Consider the following 18950-nt stretch of genomic DNA (forward strand, 5'->3'; position numbering starts at 1 on the left):
CTCTTCTCCAGGCTGAACAGCCTCAGCTCTCAGCCTTTTTTCATGGGAGAGGTCGGTCCAGCCCCTTGGTCAGGATTAAACATATCCAGTAGTATTTAGCTAGGTAATGAATAATTTCAAATCATGATGTCCTAGTTGATCATTGTAGAGCTGTTGGAAGAAAATCTGAGGCACATATAGTAATATTGCATTTATCGTAACACTAGAAAAAATGGTGATTAATTACATCAGTAGTATTTAGCTAGGAACTACTTACGTTAGATAAAGCAACCAGTTATCAGCTCCCCGCATGGTTGCTAATGTTAAACATTTCGGAGGGAGTAACCGTCTCTGTTGCAGAATGAAGGAATGTCCCTTTATTAGAAGTTGGTCCGTGTCATGATTGTTTTAGACTTCACGTTCTTATTCAGTGCATTATAAATCCTCTTTTATCTGTTTGTAAAGCTTCTATTCTTTTTATTACAAGTAATTGCATATAAGGTATGTTTTTTTTTTAATGCTCTTCAGACTGTAATGATATTTTGTGATTCCGATTTCAGAACATAAGAATGGATTGTTTAAGTCTTGTTTGTTCTCCTGTAGGTTTAAAAAAAAAAACACACACACAAAAAAAAAACTCATTGAATGTCTCTTCCTCTGTCAGTGTAACTTGATTATACTCTGAAATGTCCTTACTTTAGAATTGTCTCAGGAAATGAACTCATTTTTCTTATCTTCCATTTGAGCTATATCCCTTGTAGAAAGAATAACAAGACCAGAACCATTAGTTTGTGTAACAACATGAACAATATAGAAAAAATTGTTAATGTTTTCCTCAAAGCCAACATTCTAGTTACTTTTTTATTTTACCCACATCCACTGATGTCTCCTGCTTGTACGTTTTCTTTCTTGCTACCCAAGATTTTAGGTTTTCAGGTCTTCAGGCTGTCCTGAGAATGTAAATATAACAAAAATCATGTTCATAGTCACTTTCATTAGTGGTTAAGTTGGACATAAAACCTCTGTCATACATGAGCTGGTCCAAATATTCCCATCTTTGCCTGTAACTGTTACATTTCTTGTCATAATGCTTCCCATTCAGTCATCTAGGTGAATTATTCTCAGGTGTTTAATAAACTAATCTCATTTCCAGATTTCAGTAGTCTATGCAAAGGTGCTTAAACACTGCTGCTAGAAGAAATTCTGGGACTACTCTACAAATATTTTTTGACGTTAAAAATAAGTGTTTGTGTTTGTTTGTTTGTTTGTTTTTTGGTATGAGCAATTTTCTAATCCTACTGGTGTTTTTCTTCAGTTTTGTTGTTTTTTTGAGTTTATCATGGCTAATCAGTAATCTAAATGAGTTTGTCATTGGCTTTGCCAGAAATTTTTAAACATGTAAGTAAATAGATAGGCTTGCTGCTTTTCGTTCTTTTCTGTTCTGTTTTTAGCCAAACAGTTGAAGTAGATAAAAGATGTAGGCTTGTCTTTTCCAAAAGTTGTCTTGGCTTGCCGCTGTCATGGAAGCTCGTGTGTTTTTAATTGATTTCAAGTGACTAATTGAAAAACTCAAATATTTAATATGTTCAGTATTGCCTTCTGCACCTTCTAAAGATAGCACCAGAAAAATAATTGTTTACAATGAGGGAATGATGTGTAGTACTGGTAGCAACTGAAACTCCTTAAGTTCTTTGAGAATTCTTTCCTCTAGGAGTCTATGTTTAGTTTTACCACTACATTTTTAATAGTTGGTCCCTAGTGAGGAACCACCTGGAGTGGTTCGGAGTTTTCCATCAACCTCTGAGGATGATTGTTTTTAAGTGTTCAACTGGATCTTGGATTTCTGTGGTGTTCTCTATTTCCTTTATATGTATGCTTTTAGTTCATTGTGAATTAATATGGATTCTCTATGGTTTTTTATCTAATAACCAGCGCAAATAAGGAATGCCTTCTCTATTTTCTCATGGCGCTTTGCTTAGATACTCTGTTCACCCAAGCAAACAACAAAAAAAGTAGAAAGATAACTGAGATTTATGTATTAAATGTTTTTAAAATTTATTGTATATTCTTTTACTTTTTACTCAACTTGTAAATAATGTTGCATTATACTTAGATAGGAGCAGAGGTAACAGCAGCCTACATCTTCCTACTTTCACTCTGTACAAATTCTTTTGTGCCAAGTATTGGCACGCAATATCTAAGTGTTCCATGCCCAGGAATTTTGGAAGTCTTCACATCAGTCATTCTCGATCTGTTCTTTCTGATGTGTAGAGTCTTCCGCAGCATTTCTAGGTCATCAAAAGCTATTAAAATTTTGGACAATTCAATATATTAGATATTTTATAAGTTGTAGTTTACCAAATGACTTCAGGAAGCATTATAGAGTTCCCTACTCTAAAGTCTAGGACCTGAAGATTCACTATATTACCAGTCAATCCATCAGTTAATAAGTCTTTAAGATGCTTAGCTTAGCGAGTAGGTGAGCACAAAGCAAGTGACTTGAGATACAGAAGGCATCACTTCAGGCCTGTAATGCTGAATACTATGTCTGTCCTTTGGCACTTCAGCAGTGGCACTCAGGCAGCATCAGCTGCTCATTTAAAAGTGCAGAGCATGCTATCACTTGTCTTGAATCCACAGAAATTTAAGAAGGTTGATTTTTGCATGTCTACACTGAAAATAAATGAAAATTGTGAAGTTTCTTGTTACACCTGTGATGTTCATATTTTGGTTTGTTTTCTGTGTATGCAGACTGTAAGCATTGCTGGAGTTCTGTCAAAGCTTTTGAATGCCAGTAGAACTGAGGAATTTTGCTTTTTATGCATTTTGATTGCTGGTTTTCAAATATTAAAAAAGAAATGGTTTATTGGTGAGGTGCTCTGATGATAAATTGAAGAGTGAGCTGCATATGTGAATATTTACATCTTTATCCAGTAATTGCCTGGGCTTTGAAGTAGGATTGTTCGTTTTCCCATGAACAGTCATCTACCACAGACTGAGACACAGTAAGTGACTGCCAGCTGAGTCGTGGGAACTGCGCGTGCAAGTGCTCACGCACGCTGACCTGAGCTCTGGTGGGCAGTGGTGATGAGTCAGTAGGCCGCTGAAAACTTTTTACAGCTGAAGCACTGGAAGGGCAGTGTGTGTTGTGGTAGTTACTACAGTGTGTTGTTCACCTAAAGCAGTATTTGAAGGATGGTCAAACATGTGAGATCTCTGCATTTTGAATGACTGGTGCCTGGTGCAGGCAGTGCCCTGCTGCTCTGGAATTGTAATTGCCAAAGTTTTTTGCTAGACTCTACCATGAGCCATGAATGCTCCTGTTTTCTGAAGTTGTACTCTTACTGCTAATCATATGCCCATGACTGTGAAATTCTACTTTATACTATTTTATATATATCATCACACCTTAAATAAGAAGTGCATATCATAAGACATACTCTTACCTGTCCTGTTGCAGAGAGGTCAAGCTCATTGATAATTTACAATACAGTAAGTTACAGGGAATTTCCCATGATAAATACAAAACAAAAATCAATAGCAAAGGTTACATTGTCAGGTATAAAGAGCTACAGAGTATTATTTACAGGGCCTATTGAAACTCTGTCTGCTGTTTTTTTTTTTTTTTGGTACAATTTTATATGCTTTGGTTTAAAAATATATAAAAATAAAGAACAAATTCAAACTAGATACGTGGTTCTTTTTTGTGATAACTTTTTTTCTTTCTACAGCTCTACTGAGAAGTCATTTCCTTGGAGATCACCAGGTATTATCTTTTATGTGTACATTTTGCTTTAAACTTGCAAACCTGTATTTTCTTGGCATTTATTGCTTGTTTTGATGTGAACTGAACATTAGCAGCAGCACTATGTATCTTTTTCAATTATCTTTTCTAAAGTAGTATTACTATACATCCTCACATGCAGACTTATGTGTTCCTCTGTTACTGTAAAAGGTTTTTTTGGCTTAAATACAGATAGTTGCAGGTACTTTCCTTACATGTTTATGTGCCTTTTGAATTTTTGTGGGATTTTGTGAACAACAAAAGTCTTGTATATTTACAATTAATTAAGAATTAATTTTGAGTCTTCCTCTTGGCAGGTGAGAATCATGGAAAAGATACTGTTCATTTTAAGCTTGAAGACTTTTTTTTTTCCTTTTTACAGATATTATGCAACTGAGAGATCCTCCAATAAAAATACTCTCAAAAAAAAACTTTGCTTCTCTTTTTATACCTCATGATATCCTGAACTTTCTTTCCAAAATAAGAAAAATTAGTCTTGTAGTACTTCTATATCTACTCTTGAGTATATTAGATGAAAGTGAATAGGACTGTATCTTTCAAGTGACATTCAACTCTATAAGCCAGAAGTATCAGTTAGAATAATCCAATGTGATCTTGACAGATCAGAGCATTGAACCAGTGAAATTTCTTGCATCAGTTAAAATATTTAATGATTGAAGAGTCAGTCTCTGAACAGTTGGTAGTCTCTTCAGAGTGATGAAGTGTATATGCAGAAGTCCACACCACACAGCAGAACTAGAAATAAGATCTCAACTCCCTCAACTACTTTTGCACTAGATTGTGTTTTTTTAATTCAATCGTATACTCTTGAAAGAATGCCATGTTAATCAAAACGAGTTGAATGTAATGAAAATGCAGTTAGAATTTTAGGTAGCTTGTTAAAAGTTTATCAACTAAGCTCTGCACAGTGTTAATATCTTTATATAAGTATGTATGCAGCTTTAAGAACTATCCAATATTTTGCGTAACAAAGAATCACAGAATTTCTAGGTTGGAAGAGACCTCAAGATCATCAAGTCCAACCTCTGACCTAACACTAACAGTCCCCACTAAACCATATCCCTAAGCTCTACATCTAAACGTCTTTTAAAGACCTCCAGGGATGGTGACTCCACCACTTCCCTGGGCAGCCCGTTCCAGTGTCTAACAACCCTTTCGGTAAAGAAGTTCTTCCTAACATCCAAGCTAAAACTCCCCTGGCGCAACTTAAGCCCATTCCCCCTCGTCCTGTCACCAGGCACGTGGGAGAACAGACCAACCCCCACCTCGCTACAGCCTCCCTTGAGGTACCTGTAGAGAGTGATAAGGTCACCCCTGAGCCTCCTTTTCTCCAGGCTGAACAAGCCCAGCTCCCTCAGCCGCTCCTCCTAAGACTGTAAGAATAACACATCGTAATGATCTGCTTGTTCACTGAAATGTATTTATAATTATGATAATTATGGCTACTTTAGATAAATCCATCTCTCACATCATCTTCTTTCCTTTACCCCGTATGTTTTTTGGTTTTATTTAGAGATTAAGCTCTTAAACCCCATGTAATTGTATTTGCATGGTTTCAGTTGCTGTTACATTACCATCTCTGTTGAAGTGAGGCAGTTGTATTAACTCTTTTTCTTTCTTTTAAGTCTAATGTTCTCAACAGCCTATTTGCTGGGGCATTTAAATTTTGCTAATCATGATGATGCTTTTTGGGGTATTCTTCTAAAAAATATTTTGAAACAAAAATTGAGCCTGTTTTTTCATGTAATTGAGAAATTACTATTTCTTTATTAATTTTTCTTTCATTCTTGTTTTTGTCCTTTTTCTTATATTATTTCCTTTGGTTCTCTAATGTTCCAGAGGCAGGTCACAACCGGTAAAGACATCTTCTAACAGATCTCAGTCTATGTTACTGATTTTTCTAAGCCAATTGCATTCCATTTCTTTATTTCCTCCACAGTTTTTCCTGTAGCTTATTCTTAATTTATTGTTTTTTCTTCTTGACGTTCTATTAATTTGTCATTTTCTTTCTTTCATTTATCCAGTTCTCGTTTTTCTTATCCTTTTTCTCCTCCCATTTCTATGTTTCTTTTCCTTAAAAATCGCCTGTACACACCCCTGCTATGAAGTCATTTAACATTTGGCACAATTGCAGTAGTTGAGAGAGAAAAGGTCCAAGAAGTCTAGGAATGCACTTATTTTAGAACAGGATTCGTAGTCAAGCTATTATAAGTTACGAATATACTTACATCAAATTTCAGTTTAACTAGTATATGCATTAATACTAATTGAGCTGTAGGTTACATCCGTGTGTATTTAAAGTAAGGTTTTTCTGGAGTAATTGCTCAGAAGTGGACATGTTAGAATATATCTTTAATCATAATTTAAAGTGATACACATTTAACTTAACGTTCACATTTATGTTGTGATTACAGGATGATGGTAGATTTTACTTACATTTCTTTAACAAAACTCAAAAGTGAGTATCTGACTAGATGATGCTTTACCAACTGTGATCTTAAAAATACTGAAGTTAAACATGAACAAAAACACTTTTTAAAAATCACCAGGGTATTTTCCTGACTTGGAGACAGCAGTTGTCAAAAGATGTCAGTGGGTATTGTGATGTGGCCTTAGCTTGAAAGTGCATCAATAGAAGTATACAGAATTTTTAACAGAAATATAACATGATGTTGTTTCGCAGATGCTTATAAATAGAATATTAGATCAGCAGCCATTTAGAAAAAGGCTATTATTTTATTTGGGGCATTATCCTCATGACTTATAGTAGCAGAGAGAGAAAAAAACAAGTCATTTTATTGTGCTTTCTTGCTTTTGTTAGAGAGCCTAAACAATCTCTATTTTTTTTTTTAGCACTGTGAAAGCGTTTGCTTGGTGGCAAATGTGTGATGGAAGTGACATGTCGGTTTAGATCTCTGTCTTAGAAACATCTGTGTGGCATCGAACAATTGAACTTTATTCTTCCTATGTGTTTCTCCCCACATTGGTTATTTGTCAGTTTGAAATTGATTTTATATAATAGCCAGTAAGCAAAACAACAGAGCCTTGTGTTACTTAAATGAAAAAGACTGAAGATTAAAATACTGAAGTTGAAGGTAATTATAAAGTATAAAGTTAAATTTCTTGCAGTCCCTGCAAGTCTTTCAGTATAAAGAACATATAATACCCACTGATGTCCGTCACGATCTGTTACTGAGTTACTGTAACAAGAGCTGGGAAGAGTTATTTCAATGTTGGTTCTCCATATCATTTCTAGGGACACTTTTGATGAAATTAATGAACTGTAATAACACTTCTTATTAAATTGTAATTACATTTGGTCATAATACTCCTATTGCAATTAATTGGTTTAGTGTCAAATTAAACTAGATGGTTTTGGCCTAAGAATGTGGTAGTCCCAATTAAGTATGCTGGCTGCCTGTACTTGTAAGATGCATTGATTTTATTTTTTAAATCTGATATTTGAACAGTGTTCAAGCATTCTTCACAGTTCCAACTAACAAGTAGCATTGTTAGTATGGAAGTTCAATTACTGCACAAATACTGAGACACCAGCATTTGGTGTACGGCTATTATTACCAGCTATTGGTAAAAATCAGAGTATTTCTTTTTTGGCTTCTTAGGTAGGAATACTCTGTCTATACTTTGGAATTCCATTTTGAAGCATACTGTATAACAGTCGCAATAAAGAATTTCTAAGAGCTTATCTGTGTTTTTTTGTTTGTTTGTGTTGTTTTGTTTTGTTTCCATGAGTGCAACTAGATTTTATATCAGGTAGAGAGTTTTCATTAGCGATTTTAGGGAATTTTTCAACCCACTTTCCCATCTTCCTCCTCTATCACTAGCATCAAGTCTGCACACTCCTGGTTTTGTAACATGTTGTTATATTAATTTTCAAAGAGCACTTAGCAGGATTCACGGTCTGCAGCTCACAACTTTGGAAACGTGAAACATTTGCAGAAGTTTTTACTAGACCATTGCTTCTTTGCATATTATTTTTGGTTTCTTACCTAGTCGCATTCACGTATTTATGTTCAGTAAAAATTTACGTATTTGGTGTTCCAGAAGTAATCCATATTTCCTACTGCATCTCTTCTTCATCAGTGTAACATGACAGTTGAATAACAATTGAATATTTCTGTCAATATAACTTTGATTCAGTTTGCTCTTTGGTGTCCTCATCTTTGCCCTTATATTTGTACTGGGTCTGTATTTGTACCACCACAGTATTCCAGACTGTACAACTTTTTCCTTTCTTCATAATACTGTTGTGATGTCTCCTTTGCTTTCTCTTACGAGGCTTTCCTTTGCTATCTGTAAATTTCAGCTAATATTCTTAGAACTGATGTTAGCGTAAGAGTGGTTAAAAAAGTAAGCATTCAGATAGTAACACATGAAATAAAGAATTCATAAAGTTTGCAGCAACTTCTTTTGCTGATACAAAAATAAGGATGGAATTCAACTCAAACTTTTACTTACAAAGTTCTCAAGGTAATAGGTGAAAAGTGACAAATATTCTCTGTTCCATAATGTTTCTACTCTGCAAAGTATATTTACTAGGTAGCCAATTATGTTTTAATTAAAATAAGTTGGAAAGCACATCTAAACACTGAGTTGTAGAGCTATATCAAAACTTCATCAAACAAGATTCTCAGACATGAATATGGAAGTTCATTTAGTTTGGTAGATGGGACCTACAGTCTACCAGTAGATTGCATTGGAAGTAACTTCTTCGGTAGTGTGTGTGAGAATTACTGAGTTTGCAGGAGAATTGCATATGAAGTAGTGCATTTATCATCCTAATTTATTCTTTCAGATCCTCCGACCACCAGTGTAAACAAACCCGCAGTGTCAGAGAGCGTTCATACCAATGCCTATCACGTTACGACAGAGCCAGTACAAGGGAACCTTTACTCACCGGAACAGACATCTCTCCATGAAAGTGAGGGTCTGTTGTATGCATTTTAAATATTAGAATATATTTCTATATTGACTGTATTAAAATGTAATATAAGTTATGAATGCTACACATAGCAATGTTCCGTACTATTTTATTTTCCTACTGTTATGCAGTACTCTTATTCTTATGTTGGCTTCATTCTACAGGGTCTGTAGGTAACTCGAGAAGTTCAACACAAATGAATTCTTATTCTGACAGTGGTTACCAGGAAGTAAGCAGCTTCCATAACAGCCAAAACTTGAACAAATCAGAAAATAGACAGCAGCATTCCCTTATCGGAACCACTAATAACCATTTGGTGAGAAGCTCACGAGCTGAAGGACAGACTTCAGTCCAGGTACACTCAAAATACTACGCCTTATTATTGTCTATTTTGCCTGTGTATATAACACAGTTTAAGACAAAAAGTGTATAGCTGGACCTACTCTTTTTTGCCTTAACACCTTCAGTGATTAGAAAGTGGAAATGGCTTGCAGCTGAGGTTAAAAAAGACAAATTCTGAAGACTGCAGAGTATACTGCTAATGTATAGTATCAGCAAAGCATCACTCATAATTATTTCAGTTGTGATGCTTGTGAAAATCTTATAAATTTTGCCAATATGCAAACATGGTGTTTGAAGAAAGATGGTATTTGTGTTCCTGTACCTTGTACTGTTTCTAGCCTTTTTCCCCCTCCTTTTTCATTAATCAGAATGATACTAAGACAGTTATTGAATAAGCTTTATTAGCTTATACTAAAATTTAATCCTGTCTGAATTTTCAAAGTAGTAACTTTTATTAGAATGGTGAGGAAAGAAAGCATTAGTACATATTAACATAAACAAATAGGAATGAGGAATTTCTTTCATATATGAAGAAATTCTGTCTAGAAAAAAAAAGTTATTTTCAGACCTTGAAGGAATTACTTTAAGGATAAAAGCTATTCTTCAGTTGCTTGTATATATTGTTAAATTGTGTATATTTCTTGTTGAATTCCGTTTCTTACAGGAGAAAATTATCTATTATGTGATAAAACTGATCAATGCTTTGGTTTTGTTTTTCAACAGCCTTCAGTAAATATTGCTACCAACCGAGCCATGAGACGTGTCAGTTCAGTCCCATCCAGAGCACAGTCTCCCTCTTATGTGGTCAGCACAGGTGTTTCCCCTTCAAGGGGGTCGCTGCGAACATCTCTGGGTAGTGGGTATGGTTCTCCATCAGTTGCTGAGCAAAGATCCCTTACTTCTCATGCATATTCATCCACTACTCTGCCAGTACAGCGGGCAGCATCCCCATATGCTGCACAGAGACCTGCTTCCCCAGTAGCAGTGCGACGGATTGGTTCTATGACATCTAGACAGACGGCAAATCCCAATGGCGGGACTTCTCAATACCAAACATCAGTGAGAGTTGGTTCTCCTCTTGCACTCACTGATCTACAAACCAGAGTCGCTTCTCCATCACAAACCCAGCTGGGATCTTCTTCCCCAAAGCGTTCTGGCATGACTGCAGTTCCACAGCATTTGGGAACAACACTGCAAAGAACGATTCATGACATTGAACAATTTGGACAGCAGTATGATATATATGAGAGAATGGTCCCTCCACGTCCAGATAGCCTTACAGGTTAGTAAAAAGGTAAAGACACAGTTTAAAACTTGTTACAAACCTAAAACACTGTAGAAAGCCGGTAACGTGGTAGTAATTTTAAGGATGAAATGTTGTAGCAGTAGAACATAATTGTGGTGGATTTTGTAAATACTAATGTCAAACGCTATGTATCCATACAGTAAGTTCACAGTGAATACCACCTTTCTCTCCAATTACTAGATTGCTAGCCATGCATTAAATTAAATTGTATGTTTTAAGATTTATGTGTCTATGTGAAATGAAATTCTGAGTCTTCCAAACAGGAGCATTTCAATATGTTTGAAGATAAAATATATTTACATGTATGTGTAGATTATACACACAGTAAAAGATACTAGGCTGGGACTAGTTTTATGTCTATGAGTTTGTTAAAATAGGTAACTTAGTACCATCAAATTTTAGTCTTTTTATCTAATAATTCTAAGTTATCTCAAAGTATGTAAACTTTGTGGGTAACAATATAGGGTAACCATTGTAATATTGTCTTAAAATGAAGTCCTAAAAGGTAGAATATATTTACCTGAGAGGCAGTTCTTAATAAGATGCAGTTACTACATGTTTTAAGCTCTGTGTGTGTTGCTGTTTTTGTTCTGACCTTCACCTAAAGAAGCACAGACAAAGTTGATCTTGCAGCTAGGACTGCATGTTTTATTGAGCAGAGACTGAAAGGTCTGTTTTTTCTTCTAAACTATCATACTTCACGCAAACCCAAAATATTCTTATTTCCCAGCAAAGGGAATAAAGTGTATTCTCCCCAACTTTCATTTGCAAGGCTTAATAATCTACCAGTTTAGTAAAGGGAAAAAATCAGTTTGACATGAAAGGCAATTTAGTAGTTAATACTGGTGTAGTCCAGTGGACTGCATAATTTGTGATGTAACAGCAAACCTGTACTCTTAAAATATTTTTAAGGTACTGTACAAATACCAGCATTTGAGAATATCATTTTGTCTAAACAAGTGAACTGATATAGTTTAGGAAAAAAAAAAGTTACTGGGGTAAATCAGTGATTCAGAAACAGATGTTTTAAGTTTAATGTATCTTTAGTATTAGGAAAGTAATTAGTAACTGTTGTAGTCAAGTTTAGAGAGCATCTTATTTTTGTAGCCATTTGCTACAGGAAAGTTGTGGTGGTATGACTTTAGTGTGCTGTATGTTACAAACCAAGTAAGCATCCCTTATTGTTATAAAAAACTTTTTTTTTTCCTGATATAAATTCCTTTTAGTGTTTCTTTAGGGGAACAGTTTAAGACAACATCTGAAATCTTAAATTTATACTTAAACACTTTTCTGAGAGGAAACTGGGATCAAGGGGAAAGGTTATTACTGTAGCAGGCTTTAGTTTATCCAAAACTCTTCCCTGCTACATAAGCTGGAGGAGAGGATGGATCTAGCACTGCAAAAGCTGTAGCAGGAAGTCCACTGCTGAGGAAATTAAGTTAAATGTAGCAGAGGTAAAACAAACGGAACTCAAGATGGACAGCTAAAAAACAAGGTGAAAAAAAGTTTCATATAGTTGCTGCAGAACTGTCTGTGTGTATGTAAAAATATACGTAGATGATACATATCATGATCTATTTAAACTTTTTTTAAAAAAAAAAGATTTCTCCACCTGCTTAAATCTCTGCTGCCACTACCAAGAGTACTTTTGTTCTTACTGCTATATATTATTTCATTTTCAAGATTATGACCCCACTTGTACCCACTTTCACAACTGGATTTCTGTCAGATTCACAATTTACCTTGTCAGTGCTAATTCGGTGAACTGCATGTGCTGACTTAGCTTTTACTGTTTTAGACTTTTAACCATAAACACTACCAAAAAGAATGAGTTGTAAAACTTAGTTGTCATATTATGTAGAAAACTTTTTATCAAGGGAATGCAGCTTTGTTAGTGAACCTTTCAATATGGATCATTTAATCATGGAAAGAAGTTTAAGGAAGAAAGCTTTGTAACTGTAACTATTATGTGCTTTTTCTTGGCTAAAATAAGAAAGATACAAACATTGCTGGTTTATTATCGTTAATGGTATGGGCCATGTACATATCTACCTCTTCTTGGTTTCAGGCCTGAGGAGTTCATATGCTAGTCAACACAGTCAACTAGGACAAGAATTACGATCAGCTTTATCTCCTGATTTGCACATCACCCCTATATATGAAGGCAGAACTTACTACAGTCCTGTATACCGTAGTCCAAATCATGGAACAATTGAGCTCCACCAGGGATCCCAGTCAGCATTATATCGGACAGGGTCAGGTAGGTAAAGGGCTTAGAACGCTCTTCCATGGGCTGTGTACCAAAGTCATGCTTCATTTCTCAGTGGAGCTTCTCTGGGACCTGTGGCATATAGGAGATACATAGTTCCAATTGAAAATGAGAAACTATACACTATAAATCAATAGAGATAGAAATTAAATTTGAAGGACTTAAAATAACCAGTAGGAATTAGAAAGCTTTTGTTATGTTTTCAAGAAATACTTGGGGTACGTGTCAGTATAAGGTCAGGTTCAAAAGATTTTGTTTGTTATCATGCACGCAGGTACATCCAAGCAAAGCGTATTTCATGACAAACTGGTTTTGATTCCTCTTGCATTCTCTATGCATCAGTTCTCTTACCAGTTGAGATCATGCTTTGTTACTTAATTCATCAGTACAGCATGATAGCTTGCACACCCGAACTACCTACTGCCTCTTTCGCAGTAAAAATACTGTTTTTGCCCTACTTCTTAGCAGATGATAATGTTAAAATACTGCATTTGAAAATATAAGTGAAACTGAACTATTTCTGTAACATTTGGTAGAATTCCTACTGATATATTATGAAGTGTATAGGCATTAGATTAGTATTAGAACTGATTTTCTGTAAAGATAAATCGTTGGTTAATGATTTGTATACTGGAGTAATTTCTAAAAATTCTGGAAATAATAGAGTGATTAAACTAAGCAGCTCTCTGGAAATATTTAGAGAAGTGGGGTGCATCAAGCACAGCATTCATAGCCAGTTGAGGGAAGTGATTTTTTCGCTCAGCTCTGCGTTTTTGTGGCCTCACCTTGAGTGCTGTGTGCTGTTTTGGGTGCCACAATGTAAGAAAGACATAAAACTATCAGAAAGCATCCAATGGAGGTCTACGAAGATGATAAACAGCTTTTGCAATTATCCTACTTTATCTTTACAACCTACAGTAGAAAAATTACGTTTGTCAATCTGTGCCAATAAGGGAATATAACTAGAAACTTGAATTCTCTGTTTACTTGTCTACCTAATGTCAGTTACTTTGGAAGAACAGAAGCTACCACAACAGCTGTGTTAAGTCAGGAAGCTACACGTTCCTGTTTTTGAAACCATCATCTTAATACTTTGAAATCATCGCTTACTAGCTTTTTTCAGGGAAAATGTACATATAGTTGGGAAAAGTAAGATAAAATACAAACTATATATTTTTTTTGTTTAATTGTTTTTCCTTTTTATTTTTAGTTCTGTTGACAAGTTGAAGTTACTGTTGGTAATTAAATTTTATTATGCACCTTGAAAACATTTTGCCTCCTAATTTCTCCTTAATGGCACAAGATGCATTTCTTTCTTTGAGTACTCAGGCAAGCTGGAGCATAAGCCTGATTTCACCAAACCTTTATTTCTGCAACCAGCCTCTCTGTCTTCCCTGGGACACTGAGTAATTATTCCCTTATATCTGGCGGCAGCTTTTAACACTGAGCATTGTACACCTTTTTTAGACTGATTTTTTTGCTTGCACTTTTAAAAACATGTTGTCTCTTCTCTTCAACAGACATTTGTTACCTAGTTTGTTTTAATACTGATTTTATACTAGGAGTTGGAAATCTGCAAAGATCATCCAGTCAGCGTAGCACACTCACATACCAAAGAAATAATTATGCTCTGAACACAACAGCTACCTATGCGGAACCCTACAGGTCAATGCAGTATCGACTGTCAGAGTCCAGTTATAACAGGCTGCAGCATGCAACGCCCGCTGATGATGGGACCACACGATCTCCATCCATAGACAGCATTCAGAAAGACCCCAGGCAAGTTCATTTGTGCCTTCAAGAATCATACGTATTTGCCATAATAAGATGTTTAATACATTCCTTAAGTAAATATGGCACCTCTGTTGTCCATATTTCAGTTTTACATTGTTTAAATGGTCATTACTTATTTAGCTATAAAAATTTTGTTCTATAGCCAAAGTAATAAATCATTCTACTTTGTTACAGCAAGAAGAGTGACTTTTGTGCAGTTTTCTTCCATGTTTATTTTCATTTAGGAGTTCTTATAAAAAGTACTTACAAATTTGATGAGAATTGACTGCATTATTCCAAATATTTTCAGTAACTGTACAGAGCCACTTGTAATATTGTAATAAGCTTTCTTTTTGTGGGAATGGGAAAATGCCAGGTTGTGAAAATTAGAAAGTAAGTACCTAATTTATTTAAATGAATTTTTCGAGAGCAGCCTGCTTACATTTCAAACTAATGTAAGTTTAAAAACATTATATAAATGTACCGCTTTGCAAAGCAAGTACACGCTCATATTTTTAATGGAGTTACTGGTTTGAAATTGTAAATGTATGTACACAGCATGGGCATGTGACAAATGTAATATTATCATTACAGTTCATTAGACACTCCATTCATTGAAATCGTGTATTTTAACATGGGAATATCAAAACCTAGTCCATGCAAACCTGGAGGGATTTATGGTATTATGTTTGTCTTCAGTATGGGTAAGGGATTGCTAGAAATTCCAGTCTGTCCTCAGATTGCCAGTTCATTGAGGCAGCTACTATACCCTCCCTAGTCCTGAAAGTACATTATGCATTCTGGTGGTTTAGAAACAACTGAACACAGAACATCTCATACATGGATATGAACTACAGTGATCTCTCAGGAGTCTTTCAGACAGAAACATTAGGACAACAGATCAACTTTGCAAAGAGATAGCTAATAGCTATAGTCAGACTAGAATCTTGCACTGAAATCTTTTGTCTTCGTGGGTTACAGAAAGCTTATAACGTAGTTCATTTTTTTTTCTAGTTTGGCCCTTTCCTTCAATCTCCTTCAGTTTGAAGAAAAGCTGAGAGAGCTGGGGCTGTTCAGCCTGGAGAAGAGAAGGCTCTGGGGTGACCTAATTGCAGCCTTTCAGTACTTAACGGGGACTTATAAAAAAGATGGAGAATGACTGTTAATCAGATAATGACAGAACAAGGAAGAATGGTTTTAAACTAAAAGAGGGGAAATTTAGATTAAAGGTTAGGAGGAAATTCTTCACTCAGAGGGTAGTGAGGCACTGGCACAAGTTGCCCAGAGAGGTACCTGGAGGTGTTCAAGACCAGATGGAGGCCCTGGGCAACCTGATCTAGTGGGTGTCATCCCTGCCCATGGTAGAGGGATTCGAAGTAGGTGATCTTTAAGGTCCCTTCCAATCTGAGCCATTCTATGATCTTACCTCTAAGTTACATCTGCTAGCTGCATGCTGCTGCATGAAGTGGCATGGCTTACAGAAGTGGCATGGCTTACAAAAAGCTACTCTAAAAGTGACTTTACAATAGAGATGGTTCCTATTCAAAACAAGGAACTTTTAAGAAATTCTGACTCAGTTTTTACTATTAATACACTTTATCTTTTGATTTTACAGTGGAATAGATGTACCTTACATTTTAATCTGTTTCAGTCTCTAATTTGCATGTCATACCATTGCAGAAGTTAAGTTACTGTGTTATATCCTGAGACCAGGCTTTAGAAAGCATTGCTCTATAATAGGAGTCAGAGAGCATTCAGAAAGCTACTGTTTTTTTTGAGAAAGGCAGTTTTCCCTAAGGTCTTCCAGTCATTACTGAGAGGGAACAGGCTTCCTGGTGTTTGATGGTTGATGCCCCATGCCTGCCAGTGTTCAAGAGGCATTTAGATGGTGCCTTCAGTAACGTGCTTTTATTTTTGCTAACCCTGAAGATGTCAGGCAGATAGACTGGATGGTCTTTATAGGTCCCTTTCAACTGAATTATTCTATTCTATCATTAGTAGGGAGAAATAAACCTGTAAGTTTTTGAGCAGTTCAAAGGAAACCCCTAACTGAACTTTACTGGTGATTGAATTCTGGGGAGACCTAACATGCCAGGCTAACTTTAGCCTTTGAATAGCTATCTGAATACCCTTTTAGAACATCAGTTATTTCATTTGCTTAGGTTTTCGAGAACAGCAAAACTTAAATACTAGTAATTTTTTTTTTTAACCTTCCTTTACAAAAAGAAAATGGCACAACAAACATTAATGGCTATTTTTCTAAATTTGAGAATTGGGCATGGGTATGTTTAATGGCTTTTCCAGAATATGAGTACACAAAATCATAGTGTTTAAGGAAGGAGGTTTGACGAAAATTATTTTAAATTTACAGTCCTTAAGTAACTCAAATTTTTCAAGTTTTTTGTACCCGATGAATTTTTGACACTGCACAGCTTTCGTTCAAGTATAATTGGCTTGAGACTAGGAAGATCATTGAACATTCAGGGAAAAAATGCTGCGTGGAAGAAATGCCCTTTAGCACCATTGTTAAATGTGTATCTGTTGCACTATATATTTAAGTTTTGGGAGATTCATATAGGTTGCAGTGTTTGAGTTAGTATAATTTCGGTGTGTGTATTTGTGTTGTCAACAAACAAATTGAAGAACATAGAATATAAAGTGTCCTTTTCCAATAAGAAGATTAAAAGTTGATCTGACATAGCTATTCCAATATACATGTTTTTCTTCCTGTCCCCAATACTCCAGAACAAAAACAAATTGTAAAACACTTATGATGCTCTAGTAATTCCACTTAGTAAATAAGCATACATTTACAACAAATGTCTTCCCTTGAATGTGTTCACCTAATGAAGGGAGTTTGCTTGGCGAGATCCAGAACTGCCTGAAGTCATTCACATGCTTCAACACCAGTTCCCATCGGTTCAGGCAAATGCAGCCGCCTACCTTCAGCACCTGTGCTTCGGAGATAACAAAGTAAAAACAGAGGTACTGTACTGGTGTGTTTCTGTTTCTGGGGAAACTATAAGCTAAAAGAGCAACTCTGTTTTTGTCTTTTCATCATACCATGATATTCTGGATTTTTTGTGTTTCTGTTTATACTAGATGTATGTTCATATTGAAGTTCATAGATGTGTATAATTACACACACACACCTACACACACACCTTCCCTGTGTGTGATGGAAGTTTTATGTGAAATTATTTAACATTCAAGTTTTATAGTCTCGCAGAAGTGCATAGTACATTTCTTGAAGCCTGTGTTCATGTAACCTGTTGATGACCGGATATTGAAGAAAAAGAAGTCTTGAAGGCTTTCCACTGTTTTTGATCAAGATAACTAAAGGCATCACAGAGAATGAGTGAACTGTCAAGTAAAGAAAAGAAATCCAACCCTAGAAATATGCAGAGGATAGTATTTATGTCGACGTGGTGTGAAAGAAGGACACACCTGAGTGAAAATTCAGCTTATTGTTGAAATTTGCAGAAACTATTTGCATTTCAAGAGCTGCTCTTTTTGCAGAGCAGCTATGAGCTATTTATCTGAAGGAGTTTGCTTTTTCATTCATATCATATGTGGGTGTTATCTATTTTAATTATAAATATTATTTATGTTAATAAAATATTGGTGCAACTTTTACAAGAAGCTAACTTAGCATTACTCACTGTTACTAAAGGGTAGATTAAAAGATGGTGGTTTTGATCTTCTGGTGAAGATCACAATGATCAGCAGCTGTAGGCAGATTTATAGGTAGTCTTACTATTTGTAAGAGATAGGACTGCGCATTTCGGAATTTGTGGGTTATTATTTACCTTTGTATCTTCATCTCTATGAGATCTTGTGTTTCTTCACTTTTTCTTCTCATTTTGCATTATGAAAAATCGATTTTGTTATGAAATTGAATTATGAAAAAATATGAAGTGTCTGCTTTAACATTTCTTTTCAAAAGTGCACAAAACAAAAGCAATATGCCAAATTTTCAACATAAAGTGTGATGTTAACTTGTGTATTATGTATGAAATAGTGTCTCCATTTTTTGTCCCCATTAGCACTGGAAATATTTGAGATATCAGGTATTATAGATGTGTGGTACCATATATTCAAGCTCATAAAACCTTATCCAAAGAAAACATCATTCTTCTGATTTAGAAAAGACAAGGTATTATATCAGTTAGATCGACAGCTGTAAATGTTGCCTGCCTTCCATTTAGTGTGTGGAATTTTGAAACAGAAAATTTCCCTTTTTCAAATAGAGAGGGTTTATTTATTGTCACTAAATTGTTATTTCCTTTGAATTAATCAACTGTTAGAAATTCTTACAATTCTATGACAAAATAATTCTATGATAGGACAATTGTCTGGCTATGATAGGACGGAAGAATATTTGTGTGCTTTGGGGAAAATTAGGCTTTTATTAGGGTTTTCTGATGAGTTGGCTCTCAGTCTCTTAAGAAGCTGCATCCTGGGTTCAGATGGTGGATGGCGTGTTTTAAAAGCATGATGGTATCTGCGACAATAGGGAAGCTGCAGTGGACGA

The 18950-nt window shown here is 35.5% G+C and overlaps 1 protein-coding gene and 1 long non-coding RNA gene across 5 annotated transcripts in view; one reads left to right on the forward strand and one right to left on the reverse strand.

The window, feature by feature from the left end:
• Positions 1–18950, forward strand: part of PKP4 (plakophilin 4) — a 74612-nt gene that overhangs the window by 26318 nt on the left and 29344 nt on the right. For 2 of the 4 annotated variants that reach the window (XM_035331835.1, XM_035331837.1), the window contains 7 exons: positions 3711–3745; positions 8601–8732; positions 8891–9081; positions 9792–10350; positions 12443–12634; positions 14206–14422; positions 17269–17401. In XM_035331835.1, coding sequence (XP_035187726.1) covers positions 3711–3745; positions 8601–8732; positions 8891–9081; positions 9792–10350; positions 12443–12634; positions 14206–14422; positions 17269–17401 — 1459 coding nt within the window. The remainder of the gene's footprint in view (positions 1–3710; positions 3746–8600; positions 8733–8890; positions 9082–9791; positions 10351–12442; positions 12635–14205; positions 14423–17268; positions 17402–18950) is intronic. The other 2 variants (XM_035331836.1, XM_035331834.1) reach the window with 2 other exon arrangements.
• On the reverse strand, positions 10862–15540 carry LOC118169983. Its single transcript, XR_004752409.1, has 3 exons — positions 15370–15540; positions 12021–12027; positions 10862–10872 (listed from the first exon to the last, which is right to left on the reverse strand). It is a non-coding gene; the product is annotated as an uncharacterized LOC118169983 (long non-coding RNA).

This window comes from Oxyura jamaicensis, chromosome 7 (assembly GCF_011077185.1).
Source record: "Oxyura jamaicensis isolate SHBP4307 breed ruddy duck chromosome 7, BPBGC_Ojam_1.0, whole genome shotgun sequence".
Classification (NCBI taxonomy): domain Eukaryota; kingdom Metazoa; phylum Chordata; class Aves; order Anseriformes; family Anatidae; genus Oxyura; species Oxyura jamaicensis.